Source organism: Protomyctophum parallelum (genome assembly GCF_964188405.1).
Source record: "Protomyctophum parallelum genome assembly, chromosome: 5".
Classification (NCBI taxonomy): domain Eukaryota; kingdom Metazoa; phylum Chordata; class Actinopteri; order Myctophiformes; family Myctophidae; genus Protomyctophum; species Protomyctophum parallelum.
Window position 1 is genome coordinate 36,603,047 of NC_139702.1, and position 27,852 is coordinate 36,630,898.

At 44.7% G+C, this 27,852-nt stretch overlaps 1 protein-coding gene across 6 annotated transcripts in view; it reads left to right on the plus strand.

The window, feature by feature from the left end:
• Positions 1 to 3,457, plus strand: part of LOC310859363 (adhesion G protein-coupled receptor L3-like) — a 231,822-nt gene extending 228,365 nt beyond the window's left edge. For all 6 annotated transcript variants that reach the window (XM_083765860.1, XM_083765862.1, XM_083765863.1 and 3 more), the window contains one exon: positions 498 to 3,457. In XM_083765860.1, coding sequence (XP_083621986.1) covers positions 498 to 1,180 — 683 coding nt within the window. In that variant the 3' untranslated portion in view covers positions 1,181 to 3,457. The remainder of the gene's footprint in view (positions 1 to 497) is intronic.
• Positions 3,458 to 27,852: the final 24,395 nt, after the last annotated feature.

Sequence of the window (27,852 nt, forward strand, 5' to 3'; positions counted from 1 at the left end):
CCCTCCTCCCCTCTCCCCTCCCCGGTAGTAAACAGCGGAGAACACTGACCTCACCAAATTTGGAACGATGCGCCTCTGCACTGTTATTGGTGAACGAAAATAAAAGCCTGGATACAGAGGCTATCAACAAATCAATTAACTCGTTCAACAGATCTACAAGCTCAACATATCGCACTCTGTGATGCATTGTGAGCTTGTACGGTAGATTGAACATTTTCCCCCAAAAAGTTTGTCTTGAAGGTTTTCACCAATATGCCCAAAATAGGGATCGATTACTAGTTACCAATTTGTTCAATTAACAGTTGCACCCCTGAAATCCTCCTATAATCTATTCCGCATTTCCGAAATACTACCGCATACTTACGAAATAATACGACTTCTGTGTATAACCCAAAAGACTTGGGCGCGCACATCCCCGGGTTATAGACTAGTAATAATGTAAAATGATCAAATAAATGGCATTTAGCCTGTCCTCATCGCCACCCGTGTCCTTGCAGGCGGCATGGTGAGCGGCAGCAGCAGCAGCAGCGGCAGCAGCGGTAGCATCGGCGTGGGCCTCGGGAACATGGGAACGTGCAAGGACGACGGCGGCTCCATGGTCCTGGACAACCCCGCCGCCTTCCCCCACGAGGAGACCCTGGGCCTGGAGATCATCCGCGAGGAGTCCAACGCCCCCCTGCTGCCGCCCCGGCCCCCTCCCCCCGACAGCCACCCGCCGCCTCCCCCTCCGCCCCACAGCTTCTCGCGGCCGCGCCGCATCCCCCAGGAGACCAGCGAGAGCTTCTTCGCTCCGCTGCTGGTCGCCGACGAGCAGGAACATGCGCACGGACCGCACTCCCCCGGCGGCGGCGGCCACAACAGAGACTCGCTCTACACCAGCATGCCCGTGCTGACCGACCTGCCCGACGCGCAGACCAACGGCCTGACGGACGGCGAGGAGGAGAGCTCCGGCGAGCTGCAGCCCTGCAAGAGCGCCACGGCGCCGGAGCTGGACGACGTCTACTACAAGAGCATGCCCAACCTGGGCTCCCGGAACCACCTGCACGAGCTGCACACCTACTACCACATGGGCCGGGGGGGCAGCGACGGATACATGGTGCCCGGCAACAAGGAGGATTCCGAATCGTCATCGCCCGACGAGCCCCCAATAGATCCCGCGCACCTGGTGACCAGCCTATAGAGCCTATCAGGAGACTCCTACCCCTCCCCCCACCCCCCCGGCCCGCCCTCACACATTCCCCCCCAAACTCTTCTGGTGAAAATGGTTTCTGTGTTGTTGAGTGACAGAATGCGGGTATGTCCGTCCGTCCGTCCGTCCGCCGCACGTCGTCGGAACGACGCGTTCGGCTCCCGACAATGCGGCCGGGGCGGTTGTTCGAAACGAAAGCGAGGCGTAACATCATACAGTGCGTGTTGTCGTGAGTGGTGTATACCGTAAGGGGCGGGTCTGACAACATTTCCTGTGAATAGCGTTGAGGAATTGGACCTAGTTTGCCTTTCATAGTAAGGACACGGGGAGGGTTTTGTAATTTTAACCTACTTGTTACTTTCATCTGGAACCTTGGATTGACTGTAGCCCTACGAGCTCCCCAACAATGGACCTCAAGCAGATTCTAGTTAGTCTCCAGTACGACCATATCAAGAGGCGTTGACCCCAAAGGAGCACTGTCTGTCTATCTGTCTATCCGTCTCACTCATGAAGACATTTACAGGGATGATGTGTCCACTTCTCCAGTGGGAGGTTACGGGACAGCGAACCCTGGACGTGTGGATTTGGGCCCTCGTCCCACTACCCGCCAATCAAGTGGAATATGTATGATAATACTGTATATCCTCACAGTTGATCAGTCCAAAAAAACTATTTTATTAGACAGCCGAACTATAACCATATCACATTAATGTTCTTATCCCTGTTGATATCTGCTAAACTGGACTCGACGTCTGGGCTGGTGGAACATTCCTACAAATTTGTAGTGACTGTGGCTACTGTGTATTTGACAGAAAACAAAGAAAGAAGATAATATTACAGACTGAACAAGACAAAAGAACAAAAAAAAGTTATGTTTTTTCTTCTCTCTTCTGTAACAGTTTTCAGTTATCGAAGGATTATGAAGTAATCACAAACAATTTCTATGTATTGTACAGAATACAGAGACAAGCATTGCATATGACTGAGTCATGTTTTTGTTTTTGTTTTCTTTTCTTTGTTTTTTTTTTACTTGAGTTGCATTACTCTTGTATGTGGAACTGATGATATGTTCAGTTGGTCACATGTAGACCACAGAACAAGCTAGGAACAATCTCTCATTTCACAGACCATAAACATCTTTAGTTTACACACACACACACACACACACACACACACACACACACACACACACACACACACACACACACACACACACACACACAGACACAGACACACACACACACACACACACACACACACACACACACACACACACACACACCCTACACGCACACTTCATTCTGGTCCGTTTATAGCACCATCACTGTCACTTATATTTTGGAAATCAATTGTAACTATATATTTTTTACCACTGTGTAGATTTAAAGACTAAATGGAGAATGATATATGGCAAAGTTATCACAAAGGAATGTCTCAGCGCCGGACAAGTTGCCATCGCAATGGTATGCTTTGGTCATTTCAAGAGGTGGACATGTCATTGGCTGTTGACTATAGACCATGTTATCACAACCCACAGAGTGCCTATAGGCACAATGAGCCTGGGTCAAAAAAGTTCTTCCAAAATATATGGACTTTACATGAGGCTAGTATAACTAGTAAATATATGCAGCATATTCTGTCTACTGTTTACAGTACTGCCAATATTCTTACCAATTCAAATTGACGACGTTACCAAGTTACGCTGGGTGGGTCAAACCTTATTGTACAGAACAAAAATGAGGAAGAGGGGGGGAAAACAGTGATAGAAATGTCATTCTCAGTAAGAAAAAACAGGAAATGCCACTATTTGCAAAGAGTGGGGCTCACCTGTGTAATGTCATGATTACACACCGTGTACTATAGGTGTATTGAAGATGTGAAAACACACAGCAGCACTGTCCAGTGTGGGAAGCCAATGTTTACTTATTTAGGAGGGACATTTATAAGTGTCTGAAGTGAAGCTTGCACATGTATCCCACAAGCCCCCTCCCCCTCCGTGTCCCCAAGAGAGAAATTATTTATTTATCTGTTCATTGGTTTATGGAGCGCAAAAACAAGCTGGGAGGAAACTAGGCTGGACTGAAGCAGGGATAGATAATGCGGCACTGACTGAGAGCTCTTTTTTTAAATTATTATGATCATGATTATTACAGTTATTATTGAGAATTATTTATTCTTTTTGTATGGGTTCCAAGTTGAATGATCTCATAACTAATATTTGTTGTAACAGTGAAAGTTGTTTGCCAAAAAAATAAATTACTGACATAGCTTTGGGGGTTCTCTGTTCTGTTAACTCTCTTATGGTGTATTAATTAGAACAAAACTTAATATAAACACAGGTGGAAAACATTATGATTATATGTTCGCTGTCTGGTGGAAAAGAGCCTGTGTTCCAGTGAAGTCTTAGCCTATAGTCAGTCACAAGCACTGGTTAAATATTGATAAAACCCACAGACACACTCAACCACTTTCAACCTGGTGTTTCTATTCTATGCATTTCATAAATAAATAGATTTTTTTCCTCCTTCTAAATAGCAGAGCTGGAGGCTATTCTTTGCTTCTTTTGCCTAACATTGTCATTTGAAAAAACATGGTGCAATATCATACTATAATTCACCGAATGTCTGTGTGTCTGTCTGTCTGTCTGTCTGTCTGTCTGTCTGTCTGTCTGCCTGTCAGAAACAAACACTTATCTCCTCAATGCCTGCACCAATCGCTCCCACATTTCACACAGGCATTGACCATATTAATATGGAGGGCGTAACGGAGCCCTTTTTTCGATTTGACACATTATTAATAATGAATTTATTAGTGAATTAAAAACGCACCGGGCGCAGTACCCCCCACGGCCGGGGGGCAAATATCTCACAACGGGTAAGGGCTAGTAGATCTAATTCATAAAAGCTGAAAAACGGGAAAATGGAGATACAGGTTTCTGCCCTGACCATTACCTTTCCTTTACTGTTTTTTAATTGCAAAAGACGCACACTGGAAATCATACTTTATTCTCAGATTTTGCAGTCTGGCCTTTTGCCCTGCTTGCAACAAGCACTCCAGCAGCACATTGCGTAATATTCCTGATGACTGTAATGTTCTGTCTGTCTAAATTCAAAGCCCTCATGCCAGTTCAGTAAAAACTGTTGACCCAGTAGATTTATACTGACGCACCAATTATAGAGCATCACCTACTGGGGCAATTACATTTACATTTATAATATTGCTGCCATCAGAGGAAGCATATTCACCACTGATGTTCAGGCCGTGCACTTTCTAGGTGCATACATTTTGACAGCCCCTTCTAATCTGTCACATGTACTGTAAACTAACAAGCGGAGTGTACGGCACAAAGTGCAGCGTGATCAGCTTGCGACACGGGGTAAGCTGGGGTTATTGCGGTGATCTGCAGTGCGTCGCTTTGCGATAGTGTTGATTTTGACAGCAAATTTTGACGTAGTTTTTAGTCATAGTCTTTTGAATAAAATTTCATTTAGTTTTTGTCATATTTTAGACACCTGAAATGTTGTTCTGTTGGTCTAGTTTTAGTCTACTAAATTTAAGATTTCAGTCTACACTAAAATGTATTTTGGCGGTGTCTTGATGGCATCGTAATGCCAGATTTTACACTTGGTTGCACGCTGAAAATAGCTGATCAACGCCCCCCCTGGGCGTTGATCAGGAAATACTCAGGCAAGAAACGACTCATCATTGACCTATCCGCCCCACACGGTTCATCCATCCCCAGCATTAACAGCCTCATCCCCAGCGCCGACTACTCCCTCAAATACTCAACCATAGACCACGCCATCGCCCTCATCCGACTCGCCGGGCGTGGTGCCTGGCTGTCAAAAGCCGACATCACGTCGGCCTTCAAAGTCCTCCCTCTACACCCAGACTCATGGCACCTTTTTGGCGTACACTGGAACAATACATTTTATTTTTCTGTCAGGTTAACCTTCGGATGCAAAAGCTCCCCCAGACTGTAGAACTCCTCTGCTGGATAATGCTCAATAACGACCACATCCCCCACCTAGTCCACCTCCTGGATGATTTCCTCACCATCGACCCCCCCCGCCCGCAGCCTAACGTGCCTAAAAACCACGTTCGCGGCGCTCGGCATCCCCCTCGCCGAGGAAAAAACAATGGGTCCCCTGACCAAAATTGAGTTCCTGGGCATCGATCTGGATTCTGTCACATTCCAAGCCTCACTACCCCCAGAAAAATTTGACTGCATCTCACTCCTCATCTCCAACTTCCTCGAAATCCCGTCATGCACAAAACAACAACTCCTACAGCTCCTAGGCCATCTCAACTACGCCACCAGAATCATCCCACAAGGCCGTTCATTCATTTCCCACCTCCTCCACCTCACCGCATCCGCCCCGTCACTCCACCACCACGTCAGCCTAGATCTACCATGCCGCATAGAGCTCAGGCTCTGGCACCTCCTGCTGTCCAACTGGAACGGCGTGACATTTTTCTTCAACGACTTCCACTCCTCCCCTGAAGACCTGGACCTATACACCGATGCGGCACCCTCCGTCGGTTTCGGAGGGTACCACAGAGGGAGGTGGTTCGCAGAGAAGTGGCCAGAAGAGCTATTTTCACCCCCCTTTTCCTCTGCCCACTCCTCAGCCCTCTTTGAGATGTACCCCGTCATAGTCGCGGCCTCTCTTTGGGGTCACGAATGGACCAGCCGCTCAGTCCTCATACACTCCGACAACCAAGCCACCGTACAAATCATAAACAAAGGTTGCTCTCCCTCACTACCCCTCATGGCGCTCCTCAGACGACTCACATGGATCTCAGTCACCCACAATTTCCTCATTCAAGCAGCCCACGTCCCCGGTCATCACAACGCAATAGCAGATTCACTTTCACGCTTTTCATTCCAGAAATTCAGGCTATTGGCCCCATCCGCAGGCCTCCACCCGACTCCAGCTCCTCCGTTTTCACAGATGACCTTCCCCTAGACCATCCACTCCACAACCTCCGGACCATTTCCAGAAACCTCATACTCCAAGGTATTTCCCCATCCACACTCTCCTCCTACTGGACAGCCTGGCGCACTTTCCAGTCATTCCACTCTACCTTCGTCCTACATTTTCCTTCTCTGGACCTCATCACCCTCACCTCCTACATCAGCCACTGCCACTCATCACGGGCCATGCTTCCCTCCACCATCCGAGTCTACATATCAGGTATCAATTTCATTTCCAAACTCATAACAGGAGCCCCTCACCCTTTCTCCCAACACGCACACGTCACACTGTTCCTTAAGAGCCTGAAACGGAAGGAGCCTCACAACCCTCCTCTCCGCCAACCTATCACCTACGACATCCTCTCGGGATGCGTCAATACACTCCGCTCCGGATATTCAAGCCCTTCCACAGATTCCACCCTGGAAGCCATGTTCCTCCTAGCATTTTTTGGCTTCCTCAGGTGCTCGGAATTCACTACACCTAACTCCACATTCATCCACAATAAACACCCCTGTTTATCCGACCTGAGCATCATAGATTCCACCACTATCATTTTCACTCTAAAATACAGCAAAACGGACCAATATGGCAAAACGACACAGCCCATACGAACCCCTAACCCGTCACCTCCGTGCTAGGCTCTCCTCCCGTGCCTCTCCTCTTGATCCTCTGTTCACTACAGATTCCGGCTCCATAGCCACCAGACACTGGTTTCTCTACCACCTCCGCCAGATCCTGACCAAGGCCGGATACTCCGCATCCGACTTCTCCGGCCACTCATTCCGGATCGGCGCCACCACCACAGCCTCCAGACAAGGTATAACCGACCACACTGTCCAACTCCTCGGGCGCTGGTCTTCCCAAGCATACCATGCTTACATACGAACGAGTGTCCAGGACCTCAGAGCCGCTCACGGCTCCCTGGTCCAGCAAACGCTCCACAATTAATTCTCAATCATTCGATCTACTTTGGGGTCTCGTATTGGGGGCGTGTCCATACACGACCAGAAGGACGCCCCGCTACTCAGACCCCATGCCAAATACTCAGGGTATCCTACCCCCCCGGAACCGGGCCTTCGACACCCCCTCCCCCCACAGGGCCACGCCCTATCATCCTCCACTTCCCTCCCAGGGGCCTAGTCTTCACTAACATCCTCCTCCCCTCACTCCCTCAAGATCCCCTCTGTAGCTCCAACTCATCCCCTCATCCTCACTCCCCTTCCCCTCCCCCTCCTTTCACTCATCCATCCGGCCCCTCGGAATCTCCTACATCCCACACCCCCTACCCTTCCCCTCTTCCAAACCCGACATCCTCCTCCTCTCCCCCTCATCCCAAACGGGACACATCCTACACAAACAGTCAAGGCCATTCAATGCATCTCATTCTATGCATCATTCCTTCTCATGTTCCACCTTTTCTAAATAAATGCTAAACCATGTTAAACGATGTTCGATTGTATGTGTGGTCTGTACTAGTGAATGTCCATATTTGGGCTGATAACATGACACAAAAGCACTGCGTTATCAACGTTGCCAGAGCGTTGCAGTAGCAAGTAAAGGAGGTAAACACAAGTTGTTTATAAACATCAAAGTGATGATCCAATAAGCTTTCAATGCACAATGACAAATTGACAATAGGACATACAAAGGAATGATCCGTCACGTTTTCAATGCAAAATATGACAATAGGACTAAAATAAGTACTGTAGTACTGTATGAGTAAAAAGAAAAGAATAATAAACGTATGCAAAAGAAATTCATATTGACGGTTGACTGACAGTAAAAAGTAAACATTTTCAAAACTATAAATAGGTAAAACAAGAACTTAAGAGTTTCGCTCTTTGACTCAGTCGGTATTCAATATCAATTGTCTTGTCTCATGAAAGTATCTCACACACTTTTTGATTTGTGGAGATTTTACCACTTCAAAAGGTTACATATCTGCCAGGCACTGAGAACTATTACACTCTCTTTACCCACTTGTATCAGAGATTTGAAGTGTATATGGTGACAAGGAAAGCCTGACTTATAAGTTACTACTGTCACACACCCGACAATAGCAGATCTACAAGCACACAATGCCGTCGTGCTAAATAAGGCCTAGGTCACCCTTAAGAGGGGTGAGTTTGAATGTCATATACTAGTAGTCGAGTGTCCATCTCACATAAGAGTTGATCAACAAGAAAGGAATCAAATGGGGGTGAGAAAAATTTTGTTTTCAAAGCGCATTCTCAGATTTCTCCTGCCTCCCTTCTGCCTTCCTCTTCCTCCCTCGCTACTTCTGACTTTCCAACTTCGCTCTATACATCTCTCTCTCTCTCTCTCTCTCTCTGTCTCTTTGCCACACCGCCAGCAGCAGGCTGATTAAATGAGCGTCAGACAGACTATGTGGGTCATATCTCTGCTGGAGTGCTATGATCGGTTAGTGCTGCCTGGCTGTGTCATCTTCCCGCTCCCTCTCTCTCCCTCCCTGAAGGGAAGACGTTCTTTACGTCTTCTCATGCAAACACGTCTCTGAATGCTCTGAAGCCTGAGTTACACTAAACTTGGTTCGCACGGCTATGTCCCACACCCAAAAATAGTCGATCAGACAAGCTCACAGCGTGTCGCAGTGTGCAACACGCTGTGAGCTTGTCTGCTTTTCTCGATGCCCGACACCGGCTTGCAAAAAAGTATAAATGACACTTAACACTCAGCTTTGATTGATTGATTGATTGATTGATTGATTGAATACTTTATTAGCAGTTTGCAGGAAAGTACAGTTCAATACAAGGTCTGCCAAGAAAGCTTATGGCTTATTTCCATTGGGATCCTTTTATACTCAATTCAGCTCACAGAACAAAGACTGAGGGGCAACAAGGGAATCAATTCGTTTGGGTTACAAGGACTGTGCAAAAGTTGTAGTCACAGATGTTTCACAAAAGTTTTTGCCGTATACGGTTATTTTAATTATTCTGCACTAGGCCATACCTGTTCGGGGATATGGCATACCCCCTCCCTACCTCTCTCTCCCCCTGTCTCTCTCTCTGCTCCCCTTTCTCCCCATTCTCTCTCTCCCCCCCTGGGCCCCTCTATCTGCCACTTATAACGGGTGTCCCCTGTGGCACACCCGTTATGCTATGCCCAGCCAATCGCATCGCAGAATGACACACCTTTCAGCCAATCTCGGCACGCAATATCTGAGGACGCATTCCATCCACACATTTCGTCCTCAAATTCCGTCAATGCCATGAAAGCGTCCATGAAAGTGTCATGCAGGCGTCAAATAAATGTCTTGCCCGGAAGTAGTCAGAGTGTGTCCATAGAGCCCATTCAGAGGTCCAGCACAGTCACTCAGTCAACTATCAGTCAACTCCGCCTCTCTCCACCGGTTGGTCCTCCAGCCATCAACCCACCAATCCTCTCTGGCCATTTCCCCTATATAAATCACCTGCGTACCTAGGTACCTACCCTTCTGTTTCCCTTGTTTCTTGCAGTCTCTATTGCACTTTTGTGACATTTCTTTGTTTGACCAATGATCCAGTCCTAATAATGTAGCTTGGTTTTGTAACATTTGTAAGCCATCCGTTATTACAGGGAAGGGTAGATTATTTCCGGCGGGGTACTTTTTGTTTTTAATGTTTGGTGTTATGCCAACTGCAATCTAAAGGAGTCAAACAAACTACAGGTTTTGGTCTAAGCTGCATTTAGACCAGTGGTGTTCAACCAGTGGTCCGGGGACCAGCAGTGGTCCTTGAGGGGGTTCCAGGACAGGTGGTCCCCAGCTAAATGATGGAGAGTTGATAACCAAATGGACCGGAATAGATCTTTAACTCTTGAGAGTGTAAAATGAAACCAAATGAGTTAAATTATTGTTAAACGTGTGCATTACTTAATTAACGTTAAGAAGTCTACACAGAATGTAGAAGAATTGTTATTTTGATCAACATTGCCTGTTATCTCTCCTATGGTACCAACATCAATACAGCATGGAGACGTGCACATATTCTTTAGTTTTGGGTCATCAATGGTCACCCGTGGCTCAAATGCAGATTAAATAATGGGCCTTGATATGGAAAGGGTTGAAAGCCACACAGAGTGACATTCCGATGACATCGCCATTCCGACTATGTGGAGGTTAGGGACAAGGTTAGTAATGAGCGAGTCGGAATGGCAGTGCGAATGCTGGTGTGCAACCATCAGGCGGAAAGTTCAACGCAGGTGTTTCCATTAGGCCATTATGCGCTGTCCAAGCTCTTCTGCAGAAGCACAAAGGAACAGGCAGGGTTGAGGACCTGAAACAGAGTGGAAACTGATTGCAGCAGGTGAAAGACACATCCAGCTGACTTCCATTCACAATCAGATGTCCAGCATAGTTCCATCAGCTCAGAACTGGCAGAAACCAGCGGGAAGAGTGGAAGACTTGGCCAAAAAGCCTTTCCGACCAATGTGGAAAATACGTCAAGCGACTCACCAATTCACAAAAACATAATGTAAGAACTGAGGTGCAAATAAATAGCAGCAGGTGCTCTTAGTTTGGTGAACAAAGGGCTGAAGATGCCCTACTACCAGAATGAGAGCCTGACGTGATGATGAAGCATGCAGGCGGTTCATTACAAGTTCTGGGCTTTTTTTTTTCAATCAATTTTTATTGATTTTTACATTTTATGACAAAGACAGAACAGAAAAAAGACAGACAGCTCAGCTCACACGTTGCGGAACAAAGGACACAGTTATACACACATACCTATTACATCAAACCATAAAATTAAATACAAAAACAATATATATATGGACACCTTGTTTGGTGCTTGAAAGTCTAGATGGGTTAACAACTCCCCAGAGAAAATGAAAGAAAATAATAAAATAAGGGTATCAAGGTTAGTGGTATCGCTTCTGTCTAGGAACCCTGTGGTCAAGGTGGTAGCGAATTGAGGGCCAATAAATCACAAATATGTGTCCCATATTTTATAGAAGGCATCTGTTGTGGAGCGACGAGCGTAGCAGGCAGGTTAAGAAATCCAACGGCATGCACTGCATGATTATTTTGTGCCAATCTTTTTCTGTTGGTGGTTTCTCATTAATCCAAGGCAACAGAATATATTTTTCCTAGCAGCATAGGTTAAGAGATTAGACAGACACGTATGGAACTTGTTAACAATCTTATCGTCAGGCAGCCCAAGAATCAAACACATAGGGTCGGGTTCAAACTCCATATTGAAGATCTCTGCCGCACGATACCCAACCAGTATCGTTTAATCTTATGACATGACCATATGTGAATATAATTTCCCTCTTCAGTTTTACACTTGAGACAGAGAGGAGATCAGTCATGCAATAGTTAGTTGCTATAAAAGAGTACAGTACAAAAACAGTACAATAAAGTCAACAAGATTACTTAGGTATTTTTCCCACCTTATTATTGCCATTTAATGTATTATCACGGTAGCATGGTGGTGGTAAGCAAATATAAAAGAGCATATGAGCAAGTATACATATAGGAGAATTGGTGCCGTTTTAGGCAAAGGGGGCCCACCAAATTTGATTTAGGATTCATGTATTTACTACACTTTTCTTAACTACTAAATAAAAACAATTGATGGTATTATTTTTGCTGGCATATAGACACAAGATGCCCCAGTTGGGAACATAATGATATTGCATTGTTGTCATGGGAAATAATTAAAGCAAGTATGACATTTACTGTAAGGCAGAATTTGAAGTCACATCAGACTATCCATGCGGCATGACATTTTCAAGATTTCCATCCCATTTCCTCCTTGCGTATACTGGCAAGCCTCATCTGTGTGAAGCGGCATCTCATTTCTATTCCAGAATCTGCTTGAGGTTCAATGGGATAAAAGGTGGGACGGAATGGGACACATGACTTCACATTTCGAAGCCCGTATTGGGCTCCCTTTGGAATCTAGAGACTGCGTCAAATTCCAGAATTTTAATTGGATTGCTTAAGAATTCTATCCATCAGTCTGTGGTCATCCCTTGGTTGATTAGAAGCATGCACACGCCACCAGTGAGAGAAAGTTAATTAGTATTTCTCTAAGGCACATTATAAACCTCTGAATGGTTGGCCTTGCCATGACCTCTGGAGACAAATTGAAATGCACAAGGCAGCCTCGACTGACCTGTGTGTGTGTGTGTGTGTGTGTGTGTGTGTGTGTGTGTGTGTGTGCGTGTGTTGTTGTGTACGTGTGTTGTGTCTGTGTCTGTGTCTGTGTGTGTGCGTGTGTGTGTGTGTGTGTGTGACTGTGTGTGTGTGTGTGTGTGTGTGTGTGTGTGTGTGTGTGTGTGTGCGTGTGCGCGCGTGTGTGTGTTCATGTGTTCATGTGTTCGTGCGTGCATGTGCGTGCGTGCTTGCTTGCTTGCATGTGTGCACGTGTGTGCACGTGTGTGTGTGCGTGTGTGCATGCGTGTGTGCATGGGTGTGTGCGTGTGCATGCACATGCGCTGTGGAGCTTTCCTATGCTGCTGCGCATGTGTGTGTGTATGTGTGTGTGTATCCATGCATGGTCACGTCTGTGTGAACTTACCTGGCCTGTCTGCCACAGTATGTGCACTCACTCTCATCCTCTCCCCACCTCAATTTTCCGTAAGAGTGCTCATTGGATGAAAAACACTTAACAGGTACACAGACCACCCTGAATAATTCACTTGGATTGGTAAATGGCAAAAAGAGGGGCCGAATGGAGTCAGAGGAAGAGAAAGGAAAGAGAGAGAGAGAGAGAGAGAGAGAGAGAGAGAGAGGCAGGAGAGTGTGGAGAGCCAGCCATATAGGCCTGTTCGAGGTCATTTCCACCCCATGCATGTTTAATTGGCTTTGGGAAGGCACAGTGTTCCCTCCATCGCCTCTGCTGTGACTCAGACCTATACCATGCAGGCTTTTTCTGGAGCGGTTTCTCACGGAGGCTCAGCAATGGGGTGACTATTTCAGGAACACATTATAGGAGCACAGGAGGAAACACTGACATTTAGACTATCGCCGGGAAGGCTGAGGGAGGAAAAGGGCTCGTCACTGCCGTGCATGTGACAGATGGATATTGGAATTATTTACCCGCGTGCTCTTGGCTCAGGTACAGTGTAGGCTTGACCCAGGTCAAATGGCTATTTCTAACAGATCCAATTATTTCCTTTGTCTAGCACAATGGAATGAGGTGAATTGTCCTCCAAAGCCTTCCCTCCAGAATTCACTCCGGGCCAAAGCAAAAGCTTGCCGTAGCTGCAATGATTTAAACTAACAATTGAGCTGGGTGACACAACATGGACGAATGGTGTGTATAGATACAGCCAGGTGTACTGTAACAATTTACAATTTAGGCATTTTAATACAGAGCAATTTACAGTAAGCAAGAACAAAACATGGTAATACATCAAATAGATAAAAGAATGTCTTCAAAAATCATACGTAACCTAAGGACCTAACAGTGGAATATCTATATGAAACTATGCGTACATACTATAGAGTGCTATATGTCTACAACAATGCTATCTAATTTACATAAGTTGAGCCTTTGCATGTGCCTGTAAGGTCGTCGAGGCTAGGGCAAGTCTGAAGAGGTGGGGTTTCAGACTACGTCGGAAGATTGGGAGTGAGTCTGCAGTTCTGATTGCAATGGGAAGTGCATTCCGTAGATTTGGAGCCAGAAGGGAGAAGAGTTTGGGACGTGTGTAGCGTTGTCCCGGTGTAAGATAATGATGTACTGTCCCAGAACAAGTACTGTGTGGATACCCAGAGCCTCAACTGTCTGTGGTGGTGACATACAGATCATTTTATAGGAAACGATGACATACAATACACAACTCAGACATAACCATTAATATGGTTCTGATTGTTGCAAAAGCCAGGCAAGCCAAATACTATAATAACCAGAGAAGAAGTGCACATTTCCACTTTCCAAAGCCTTAGACAGCTATACACATCCAAGCTAGCACCTAGCACCCAAGGGGTTCAACCTCCCGTTAGTTCGACCATTACTAACCTATCTCTAACCCTAACCTAAACATAACCGCAAGCACGGGAGCAGCGCATGTTCGCCAACCTTAATGCATGTTCGCCAACCTTAATGCATGTTCGAACTAACGGGACTTCGGATCTATGGGTAGTTCCCGCACCGAAGTTATCAGTGATGAGAAAGTTAGGTCAGATTAACTACAAGGTTAAATGGGAAGATTCAACAGACATCTCACACCTTTCTTTGGATCTCAGCCCCAAGGGGATCTATGTGACACTGCCACGTAAAAATGTCTGAAGAAATGTATTTCCTGTCCTGGTATAAGTCGTGAAAGAAAATTAAACATAACATACTGGGTGATAACAAAGGAATATATTGGTTAAAAATAAAATATGGTTTGAAAATGTAACCCCGAAATGTAGTGTATGGAATTTTGTTTTTGTTTTGTGTAGTTCAATTTGTCATTTATTTTCTGTTGACAAGGTTTGATCATAGGGGGAGCTGTGGGGGAAAAAGCATCCAAGATTGAAAAGTTAGTATAGTTCTAGGACAGGGGTGGGCAACTTTGGCAATGGAGAGGGCCACTATATTTCCACACTCACTCCCTATAGGGCCATAGCAAAGCCACGCTATTTTTTTTGCTATATTTGAATTGAAATCTTGAATTATCTTTTTTGCTATTTTTGAATTGGAATCCTGAAAATTAACATTTTTATGTCATTTCAAATGCCTTCAATTATACTTGTGTTGCGCATTGAGCTACTAATTTAGACTGAAGTAATTAAAGCGGGTCATGTTTGCATGTTGTGGAATTGTAAACAGCTGAAACCAATATTATATCAGTATTCTGACATTAACCTGAGGGCCACATTAAGTGAAGGTGGGGGCCGCATGGGCCGCCAGTTGCCCACCCCTGTTCTAGGAAGTGAGGTAAGAGGATTCATGTACGGTTGATCCAAGAGCTGGATCACTAGATGGCGGTAATGCACCATGAACTGGTTGCCAACTACCGTAAAACAGAAAGAAGAAGGAGAAGAAGGAAGTGAGGTACCAGAAACATCTATAAGGAAGTGAGAACTTGAAGGCCAGGTGTTCCATTTTAGGTGTAACAAATGTTTGGTGGTGGTTTGTGAAAGAGACTCTTTTAAGGCCAATACTAAACCACAATTAGAAATTAATAAACCACAGAGTAGTGGGTCCAGGAGACTTTGAGATCATGTAACAATTCTGGGGGTTTAGCTCTTTTGGACAAAGGGGAACCTGCCGTGGCTCCAGGCATTCTGACTTGAAGATTGGGTAAGGATTTAAAGAATATTATTATTTTCCCTTTTTGAGCAATGCTTATTGGATGACTTTATGGATTACTTGATTTGTTTTGGAAAATAGTGTTGTGGACGTCCTTTTATGGTGGAGGCGAGTGGTAATGATGTATACACATCACATGCACTGGTTTGTTTACAAAGTGACAGAGACGGCAGAAAAGCCGTCTCTCTGGATTTCTGTAATCAGGATTTCTGTAATCAGTAGCACCTGTGTTTGGACGGACGTGCATATATGTGCAGATTTTGCTGTCTCTCGATATGTGACTCAAATGGGTGAGCTTCATTTTTATTGGCTTTTATTGATGTGGGCCTCGACACGTCATCACGCAGCACGTTTTTGTTTTAAGGAAGTAATTACATTTTTATTTGTATGGACTTTTGATATAAAACACACAAATGTCCATTGTTAGGTATGCCCATATGATGACCACATATAGAATTGATTTTCTTTTTAATTATTTTACTTTTGGGAGTAAAATAATGCAATTTAACTTCAAACGCAATGGTTTTGTGTTTTCCTTTTGGTCTTTAGAATAACTGACGCAGATCAGGACATTAACATAACTCAGACATACAATTGTATGGTTCTGATTGTATAAGTAAAACAATAAAGTGGAGACTGCTCTGACCAGTCAAGTTTGGAAGTTAGATCTAAGTTAGGGGGATGGAGTTGATGGAATGATATGAACGGGCAGAAGTAAACAAGAAAATGACAACTAATCTCCACAGCCCTAACGCATATTCTTCTAAAGTCCATTATCTCCATATTCTCTCGATTGGTAACAAGCTACAGCTGTCGAGTGGTGCACTACCAAGCAGGCTGTGTTTTAATTGCTGCCACTTCTGAAGAGAACCAGAAACAAATCCCTTTGCATTGAGAACACATCACATTTTAGACACAAGAAAGATAATTAAAGAAGGTGTGTGTGTGTGTGTGTGTGTGTGTGTGTGTGTGTGTGTGTGTGTGTGTGTGTGTGTGTGTGTGTGTGTGTGTGTGTGTGTGTGTGTGTGTGTGTGTGTGTGTGTGTGTGTGTGTGTGTGTGTGTGTGTGTGTGTGTGTGTGTGTGTGTGATCACATCCCTTTATTTGATGAGTATATACGCTTCTTCTGATTTAATTGGGGAGCTGCCATTATCCAACCCATAGGGCTGGTATAGCTGGCCAGTCAACACAAGCTAAATGCCATAACCTATACTACATTATATAGGGAAGCTGACGAAAAGCAGAACGAACTGCAGGCTGCCTGCAAGCTACCTCTCTGCTTAAATTATCTGAGGTCTAGAGCTTTGACCGTGGAGCTCAGCGAGATTAGATTAAGGAACCATACTATCAAAAATGGATGGATCTCGCCCAGATAGCTTTGGATAGTGTTGCTGAATTCTTGGCTGAGGAAAACACTGGAGTTCATCCAGGCACTATAAACCAAACAGAGCAGATAACGACGACTTTCGATGGAATGCAGAATCAATGAATTAATCAAACTGTATTATCTCCGGTAGGCTGTACGGCCAAAGGCCGGAGACTCTGTTTTCACTCCCGTATGTCTGTCTGTGCGTCCTTCCACGTGTTTGTCTTTGAGCAGCTCTGGCACCGTTGGAACGATCAGTGAGAAACTTTGCACGCGTCACACACTCATGGAAGGCCATGGAAGAACCTCATTTTCACATTGGCCTGTATAGTGCCACCAGCATCTCCAAAACACATGTTTCCTATATTCCTACAGATTTTGTCCAAACCCTCCTGCAAATCAGTACATCTCTAACTTTGTGGTCATGTGATCAAGAACCTCTACATGTTGTCTCAGCAAGACATCCCTCTCCCTCTCCACAAGGTGGGGTGATTGCAGTAAAGTATTATGGTCATTGTAGTAATCCAGCAGTGAGACCAGTATGACATCCCGGACTTTGAAATACTAAAATATCTAAAAACACAAATTACCCACATAAAACCCTGCAGGAAAGTGTTTCTTGTCTCCCAAACATCATTAAAATAAGATCTGGTTGCAAAAGGGGTGAAGTGGCTCGTTAAGATTTTTATTGTGATCTCTCGCCCTTAAATAATCCTTGGTTTCTGTTGTGTGTAAAAAATAATTCAAAACTACACCTACAGTTGCTATCCAGACCGTTGGTGCATGCGCAGCTGCCTAATTTATGCCTATAATTTATACTTTTATAATACGCCTATCCCAGGCGTCTCTTACAGGGTTTTAAACAGCTGGTTGATGCATTTTCACGCTAATAGTGCCCGGCTTCAACTTGTAGCGTGGGAAAATTAAGCGTTTCGAGTTTTCCCCTTGGGAGTGAATGGGACTTGAAGCTGCTTGACGTGACTGTGTGTTTACACTCGAATAGCAGACCTCTAAGCTCACAACGGACGTATACGCGACGCGATGTGAGCTTGTATATCAGCTGTTGTCTGTGTGCAATGCTGTGCAATATATGTCTCCCTAGGGTGCCTCACTATAGCCAACAAAGAGGAGGTTGAATGAACTGAAACCAGTCACAATTGATCACATATGAAACAGTCACTTGTGCATCCAGTCTCAATATAAACAAATAATTGGTCTATTCTTTGCACTTCACCCTCCATGCACCATTATTCAACATATCTGTATCTGTATGCAACACTCACCCACACACAATTCACTCATGCATACACACATTACACTACTGACTACTGAATGATTTCCATACCTCATCTGTTTATTAATGATCTGTTTCTATCTATAGTTAATACATTCTTCTTTGTTAAACGGCGTATCCCCATTCCCCTGTGTTTTTGAGCTGTTCTCTGGCACGTACCCCTAGGCCAGGGTCATAAAAATGTGCAAACTTATACGGTAATTGTTTTAAATCAATCCATACAAAATAGGTGCGCTCTCCTTTTGGTTTTAATCATCATTCATGCAGCTGATGTATTGTAGTCTTCAGTAGACCAGAAAGGAGAGTGTTAGAATAAATGGTAAATGGTCCATTTATGTAGCGCCTTTATCCAAGGCGCTTTACATAGATTGTGCATTACATTCACCCATTCACACACACATTCATACACCGATTGCGGCGGAAGCCATGCAAGGTACCAACCAGCACATCGGGAGCAATTTGGGGTTCAGTGTCTTGCCCAAGGACACTTCGACATGTAGACAGGAGGAGCCAAGATTCAAACCGCCGACCCACGGATCATTGGACGACCTGCTCTACCTCTTGAGCCACAGTCGCCCAGAATAGTCCAGCCTGCTTCATTATGAAGAGTGCACCATTCTGTGTTCTTGTTTCTTTGCTTGGGTTCAATTCCGAGAGTATTTCCTGTAGTCCATGGGGTCGTTTTTTTCTCTCTGAGCCTTTGTAAACATTGATCAATTCTTCTTCTTTTATCCTGGTAGAGCTTTAAACGATTCAGTGAGATCCATTCCTTAAAGATTATCTAAAATAAGCGAGACAATTATAGGCTTAGTGTCATAATGGACACATGGCCACACAGAGCTGTAATCACCGGCATAGCTGTGGAAAGAGATGCTGTCCCTCCTGATGACAAATGCCTAGGGATAACAAATTAATTATGACAGTCATATACTGTATCATCATGGTTCCCCACATGTAAACTCATAGTGTTAGGGGGATATTTCACTTTCAAAAAAACTTTTGGTCATTTCATCATCTACTCATATAGTCTTATGTGAACACCCCAGAAATAGTACGGCAGTTAACCAAACCTATTGTGCATTTTATGACTAAAGCATGAAACTTTCTACAGTGTTTCTATATACTATGAAGTTTGTTTTCAGACGTGGAACCACTTCTGAGTTGATGTCTGTAACTCGTTAGAGGCTGTACACATATCGGGTTGTCAAAAACATGCATTTTTCCCTTTTTTGCAGGCACAAAGACAGTATATCAATAAGAAGAGTTCTGGAACCCACTAGTCATCATCAAATTGCTTTAATAGGTTAAATTGCCAATGAAGTGAAATATCCCTTTAAAGGCCTTTTCAGACGGGCAGCGTGTGACGCAGACGTCATCGCCTGGATCCACGACAGCTCTTCTCCAGGTCTGCTCATCATGAGGGGCGCGACTCACGCTTGCTTAAAAAAAAAAAAAAAAAAAAAACACAATCCAGGTCTAGTCAGTCGCGGACGTGTGCACGAAACAAGCAACAACAATTTCACTACGCGTCCAAATTAAATGCACGCCTCATTGAAAATGAATTACTAGGCCCGTCAGTCACTCCCCGTCTGAAAAGGGATGAAAAGACGAGGTAAACCAGTTAAAACTAAAAAAAAGTGGAGCACGGGTCTCTGACAGGTCAGGTACGTTATTGTGGCCTCCTGGTGGCACTATAATAGGCCAATGTGAAAGGGTCTTTGCATCCTGCAAACTTTGGAAGCCAATGTTAGCCAATTAGGATGGACTAGTAATATCAGACATGACTATAGAAATTCTGTGTACAACATTTTTGGACAGAATCTATAAGAGTAATATCAGAAAATGTGCCTCATGGTGGCGCTATAACAATCCCATCTGAAAAATTGGAGGAAGAGGGTCTGCCTTGGCATCCAGGGAGTGTGTGTGCACAGTTTTGCAGCGACCGGGCCAACGATGCCGGAGATAAGACAGACGGACACACGGAAGGACACAGACGGACGGACACAGGGACGGATGGACAGGGTACAAAACAGTCTCCCCATGCCTTCTGCTCGGTTCGGACAACAATGGCGAGGCTGGAAGCCAGCAGCATGCTGTGATTTCGAGCAACTTCTCCTCTACCCTGTCAGAAAACCCCAGCAGGACTACTGGACTACCTTTATGTTTGCCTGTCTGGGCTGTTTTCCACAGCAGAACGTGGAACCTTGGCTTTTGTTCAAGTTGTTCTTAAGGCACACAGCAGATTTTGACGGAACATCACCTCAACTTGGCAGAACTAGGGTCCAGCAGCAAGAACAATACACAGGTGTGTGACAGACAGTAGTATAGTATGTCTAAGTGATTAAGACTAAAGTCAAACTACGTTGATTCATGTTTTAATTATTATTATAGCCTACTATTCAGTACTGTAAGTAAGAAAGCTATGTTGATTTATTTAAGCATTACAGGCAGCAGATCATTTAAAGTCTGGAGAGCTACATGTGAGCTATAGCCTACTGTATATGTGATGAATCACTCAAGCACCAACCTGCGGTGCGGTGGTGCTGCTGACGTGATGAACAGGTAACATTAGTTACAGACACCACACAAGTGATGTGTGGTGGCTGCCATGATCAGGTTCTTCTAAGTATTTAACCCATTTAGATCTGAGGACGATTCTACAAAATGCCTTCTAAATTCATTCATTCATTGTGGGGGTCTGTATGCTCACCAAAGTTTTAAAACGATGCAAGGGATGTGGTCAATTTGAATGTTGTTTGTTTAACTTTTGGTTAAACAAACCACTTTTGTTAACTTTTGGTACCTTGAATTTGGGTTAAATTCCTCTTCAGATCAATGTCAGTGCCACTGATTGCTTGTACCTGTTTCACTCCTACTGCGGTTGCTGCTATACTTATACAGTAGGAACCAGTGGTTCCAGCTGAGCCCTGCATGTGGCCCATAAATCAGGAGCCGAGCGTAGCTGGGATATGTACCAGCCATAGACTGTAAAAAATATGGACAAAGCGTTCCCCGGGTCTAACATGAACGTAAAATGAAGCCTGAAATTCCTTGCTCTCTAATGCACTGTAAGTCGCCATCTTTCTTGATCCGTTCTGGTCCAGCTGGCCATTGGCTGGCCAACGAGGCGGGACTTCCCCCCTTCTTCTCCGTTGGTTTTTATTTTGACTCGAGTGGGTGGGGGATCCCGTTCATAGACTGTAACGGTAGCCACGCCCCTCAGAACATACGCGACTTTATGGTTATTTCTTTTATAAATGGGACCATAATTTTCCAAAAAGAATATTATGACATTTAAACTTAAAACTAGTGACTGGAAGCAGAAAGTATTCATGACCATGTTTATTAAGGTAATACAGTCTAGGTGAAGTTGGGCCCAAATACATGGGCCTCTATGGAGCTATGGGGCTTTTTGGGTCCAGTCCAGCGCCACAACAGGCCATTATATGAACTTTCAGGAAGTCCCGATTTCAAAAGAGGCTTCACGAAATATCTAGCTGACTGCCCCCCTGGTACCAGCGCACCCCCTGTGCAATGTAGAACCGTTGGGGTGTAGAAGCTATTCAAATATTCTTCTATATACAGTAGGCTATATACACATCATGGTATCTCCATGGTTACACCGTCCCAACCTGCGACATGCCATCAGGCTGGATTAGCAGCCTAGGTGCCCAGACGGCTACGCCAGCTGCCCAGGCCCAGAATGTTGATTTTTTTTTTTAGATATCCAATTCAACTGTTGGTATATCTGATGCCCAATACACATGGATGGTGGATAGGAAGAATATCATTTTACCAATATCCGAAATGCTCATTTTGACTATGAAATTATACACAGCTACAGTACAATGTAAAATGGCCACTTTTGTTGTTATGGATTTAAAGAAATTAAGTATATGGATTTAAAGAAATTAAGTTGTATATGCTATATCTTGAAATAGAATTTTGACTATGAGAGAAAGGCAATCTGGTGAACCCATTGGGTAAATGTGTTGTTTTTGCCTCTGGGGCACAACCTCCTTCATTGAAGAAACAGGAACTCGGTTTAGCCTTCTGTGTTTACGCCATACAGTACTAACAACACTGCATGTTTAGGGCCGTGGTGCTGACAGATTCCTGAGAGATTAAGAGAAATGTGATGGATATATGAAATATAATTACAGATGTGGCTCGATCAAATATTGAAACAGACAGCCAAAGGCAGGTATACAGCAAAGTTATCATATTCCTCTACTCCTGCATTCCATTCAGCCTTTCACCCGTTATGATTGACTTTCCTCATTTTAAGTTACTGTGTGTGCGTGTGCGTGTGTGTGCTTGCGATATCATTATATAGATGCTGCAGTATTTTGCTCTTGTTGTCTTTTTTAATTCTTGAATACATTCATTATTGGTCATCAGGCATGTCCGAATGAGTTAAGTCAATGTGTGAGAGCATGTGATTGTATGTGTATTATTTGGAAGTTCACATTACTAGCCACTTTATATGAGGAATGTGCTTCGTTTGACTCGCACAGTTCACATTCACATGTGGGAGAATTGGTTTGGACATGTCATCCCTTCATATCAACCGTGATGTTTTTCAGTGCGTTCGAATTTAGGTGCAGATACACGAGCACTCCCTAACTCCCTAGCGATACTGCCAATCTATCATTGTGTCTAGCGGCACTACACATACTATTTAGTATTTATCACTACTTTACAGTCTGTTGGTACACATGAGACTGAAAAATATGGAAAGCTCAACGTGACACATATTATAGCCTACATTAAGACACAACAAAATAATAATTAAATGCAAATATAAATATAAACTCAATCCATAAATGATTTTGAATCTGTATTAGGTGAGTACGTACGTGCGTGATGTTTCAAATGTCTTCCCTGTCATAGGTTCTTCTCTCCACTTAAAACATTCAGGATGGGAACCCCTTTTGGTGTTTTTAAACATTGTTATACTTTAGCTATTGAAAAATAGCAGATCTACAAGCTCCTACGCCATATCGGTTAGGATTCTTCTTACACAGTATAGTTTGGTAATGAGTCATGAATCCTCCAGTAGGCTATCTGCCTCTGCCAGTTGCTATGGCTACACCAGGGCCCAAACCTCGCAAGGAAAACTCTCTCTCTCTTTCCTAATGATGTGGAATTTTGAAATTAGAACTTAAGTGCGAAACAAGTGGGCGGCCCGTAATTAGTATAGCTGTATCTGTAAAGAAGATACACTCAACAAGATGCTGCATTGTGTCAAAAGGTTGAATAAAGATTTTCATACTATAAAGTATAAACACGAATCTGTCCAACATAATTATATCAGACTGTGTCCTTTCACATTTTTACTTTAGAACTGCACACTCACTACCAACCCCATCCCCCGTCCTCCATAGCAAGATGTCAGATTAACTTGAATCATGCAAACTTTAATTGCGACCACAGGTCGCATTAACTATGAACTCAGAGTCATTTAATACGGCACATATTAAATGACTCCGTATTGCGCCTTATTAAATGACTCTCCGCACCCGGCAGCCGGCGAAAACTACCCTTAGATCTCCATATATGGAGCTGACCTGTTCTGACATTCCATATGTTGATCTGACCACATCAAACCCTGTACACTCAAGACACGCTCCATATATGGCCAGTACAGAATTCATTCCATATGTTGATCTGACCCCCCATGCCAAAGCGCCAGCGCTCGCCCAGCAGTCTGCTGTCACCCAGGCGAATGCGCGCACGCGACCTCAGGCTGGTGTAGTTTAAGATGGTGTAGTTTAAGATTAAAGCTATAGAACATTGAACTCAGTTTACATCCATGCAAACATTGAATTTCAGTTTAACATTCACTTTAAACGTTATTGAGTAATGTAAGTCTGAACTATAACGTGGAGCTGTGGTGGTGGAGGCAAGCTTTGCCAGCAGCAGCGTGTCAAAGAATGGAAAAGCAGAGATCCAGTGTACAGTAGGACGTACGCAGGTAGGCTACAGAGCCATATTTAAACGGACCACCTTGTTGAGGGAATAAGGTGTGATTGGTGTGCAAAGCGTGGCTGATTGAAAGCAATCAGCAGACTGACAGCTGATTACATGCAGTGACTCCCGTGCACTGCATGAACTAATGCAATGCTTCATTTGATGTTATTAGTCCGGCAGCCGGGGATCTGGGGTGTTATTAGTGGCAGCCGCGGTTCTGGGGTGTTATTAGTGGCAGCCGCGGTTCTGGGGTGGTACTAGTGGCAGCCGCGGTTCTGGGGTGGTACTAGTGGCAGCCACGGTTCTGGGGTGGTATTAGTCTGGCAGCCGCGGTTCTGGGGTGTTATTAGTCCGGCAGCCACGGTTCTGGGGTGTTATTAGTCCGGCAGCCGCGGTTCTGGGGTGGTATTAGTCTGGCAGCAGCCAGGGTTCTGGGGTGGTATTAGTCTGGCAGCAGCCAGGGTTCTGGGGTGGTATTAGTCTGGCAGCAGCCAGGGTTCTGGGGTGGTATTAGTCTGGCAGTCGCGGTTCTGGGGTGTTATTTGTGGCAGCCGCGGTTCTGGGGTGTTATTAGTCTGGCAGCAGCCAGGGTTCTGGGGTGGTATTAGTCTGGCAGCAGCCAGGGTTCTGGGGTGGTATTAGTCTGGCAGTCGCGGTTCTGGGGTGTTATTTGTGGCAGCCGCGGTTCTGGGGTGGTATTAGTCCGGCAGCAGCCAGGGTTCTGGGGTGGTATTAGTCCAGCAGCAGCCAGGGTTCTGGGGTGGTATTAGTCTGGCAGCCAGGGTTCTGGGGTGGTATTAGTCTGCCAGCCAGGGTTCTGGGGTGGTATTAGTCTGCCAGCCAGGGTTCTGGGGTGGTATTAGTCCGGCAGCCGGGGTTCTGGGGTGGTATTATTCTGGCAGCCGGGGTTCTGGGGTGGTATTAGTCTGGCAGCCGGGGTTCTGGGGTGGTATTAGTCCGGCAGCAGCCAGAGTTCTGGGGTGGTATTAGTCTGGCAGCAGCCGGGGATCTGGTGTGTGAAATTTGGTACTGTGTATATAGTCTTTTTCATTGGCCTAAAATATTGTCTATATACAGTACATACATTCATGAATACACTTACTGACCGGCTGTCGGTATTGAGCAATTTTTATTATTGGCGTTTATATGTGACCATATACCATTGACATCCTATATAAGGCAAAAATGTCAACATTTCATTATGCTTTAAGTAGCATGTGACATGTCAAACTAGGGGGTTTTCATGATTCTGAATCCATTCCGAGCATTAGTTTAGCACAACAAAATGGGCTAAAAACGGCCATTGCAATCATCACAAATGTGATGAGGTCAGCACTAGTGATGTGAGATTAATCGGCAAACACTTCGGTATCGGCCGATATTGGCCTTAAACCAATTAATCGGTAATTGGTATCGGTAAAATAATATATCGGATTTAACAGATATTTAATTTTATTATAATTATGCTGAAAAAGCCTTTTGTGATGATGAAGCCTGCAAATGATATCAGTGTTTTCTTGGGAAGCTTTCAAAAGAGTCAATAGTTGGAACAAAACATACTACGTTCAAGCTGTTTATGTTGGGATATGAGCTAACATTTCAATAACGGTGCATCCCTAGTTTTGGAATAAAGAGGCATTGCTTTTATTCAAATTCAGCCTTTTTTCAGAATGGCCAAAATAATTATATTTTTAAAATACAGAATGAGATCATATCGACATTGGTTATATCGGTTATTGGCCATAATGGCAATTAATCATATCGGATATCGATATCGGCCAAATTGTCTCATCGGCACATCCCTAGTCAGCACATTTGGGCACATTTGGTCATGTGGCTATGGCCGTTTTTAGCCCAAGGAGTGTTTTTTGTGCAAAACTAATGCTTTAAATGGATTCAGAATCATGAAAAACCCCTAGTTTGACACAGGGTCACATAATAAGCCCCTATTAAAAGAATTGCTCAATGCCGGCAGCCGGTCAGCAAGTGGATTCATGAATGTACTGAAGTATATAGACAATACTTTAGGCCAATAAAAAAGACTATACCAGTCCCGCCCCCTTTCATGACGACGCCAGACCCAGGAAATAATTCCCAATGCATTTTCCCCATAGACATTTCAAATAGTATTTATTTAAAGACCTTTTAAGCCAACTCGAGTCGTGACAAATCATGACAACAAACACAATATTTTGGACCAAACAAATAATTACAAAGAAGAAAAACAACAAAAAAAGTGTTGTAACCTGACGTTTTTTTCTTCTTTCTAATTATTTGTTCGGCCCAAAACATTGTGTTTATTGTCGTCATTTGTCACGACAAGAGTTGGCTTTGTCCGTGGCGTAAACGTCTTTAAATAAATAAATACTTTTTGAAAAGTCTGAGGAAAATTAACAGGGAATTATTTTCCGGGTCTCTCGAGGGGGAGGCGCTCTCAGTAAAGCTTTCTGGTGTGAAGGTCACCTTAGGTGACCTTCACACCAGAAAGCTTTACTTTGATTAAAACGAATCCTGCTGCACATTGTCAGAAAGTGCACTTCGTTTGGCAGGTGTAAAGCATCATTCGAATCCTACATTCTACTCCGACCAAAAACGGGGGTTTCGCTTCGCTTCTAATCGCACTTGATTACGATTCTGTGCAGGTGTGAGTGCAATCTGCAGCAAATAAAGGAAATGAAGCAAACAATGTGGCGGGTGAGGAGCTAAACACAGTTGGAGACGGAGAAGGCATATATTTTACGCAGCGCAAAGATGTCCCTTTACCGTGGATAGACGTGGTCGAATGAGAAGACCGAAGCCCGTTGGCTGCCCGTGAGATGTTATATCAGCGGGATCAGTTTTCCCATCAGCAGTTACCTGTCGATGACCAGGCTCTCATTAGAGAGCAGCAGTCACAACGTGTTGCCAACCACCGGTACAGCATGAGAGCAAAGACACCGTCCGGTCGAGTAGCTGCGCCAGTATCTCTCCAGCCGGGAGACCTGGTGTACCTATATGGAGATCGGAACAAGTCGAGAGCCTGTGACAGATACCTGGCTGTCAGCACTGATGGAGCATGGTGCAACATCCAGAAGTTCACAGGCAACCAACTGCGTCGGACCTCGTACAGAGTCAGAGTGAGTGATTGCTACAAGGTGGTGGGCCCTGCAGTCACAGGCCCAGTGGACACGGACCTGTCATCCGATGAGGATCCAGAGGAGTCGTTCCCACAAGTCCCTGATACACCACCAGCGATTTCGGAGCCTCCGTTGTCACCCCTGTGTCCCCGTAGTGACGTCTCAGACAGTGCGGAGCGGACGGATGAGACGGTGTCTCCTCCTGAGTCACCCGGGCCAGGGGTGAGGCCTGAGGAGGCGGTCAGACCGGCGAGTGGCCCAGCTGCGGGGCCTCGCCGATCAGGGCGTGAACGCCGCCAACCAGAGAGACTTCAGCTCTTTTTCTAATGTGTGTTTTGTGGGGTGTAGATGCACAGTGTGTGGGGTGTATAGGGGTGTGCATTTAAAAAAAAAAAAAAAGGGTGGCGCCAGGAATGGGTTGGGTATTGTCATGGCAACAGTGTCATGGCAACAGCATATAGGCACCTGAGCCCCAGGTGACCGGATCCATTGTGTACCGTCATTTCCTCCTGGTTGTTTACCATTAAACGTTCATTATTATTCCTCTTGTGTCTGTGGCTCCTTTGGATATATCCCTGTGCCGAAACTGGCGCATGGTCGAAATGAGGATGAGTACATTAATCAATTGCTTAAGGAAACGCATAAAAACAGTGCCGTTACTGTGTGGGGACTTAGACCAGGGACT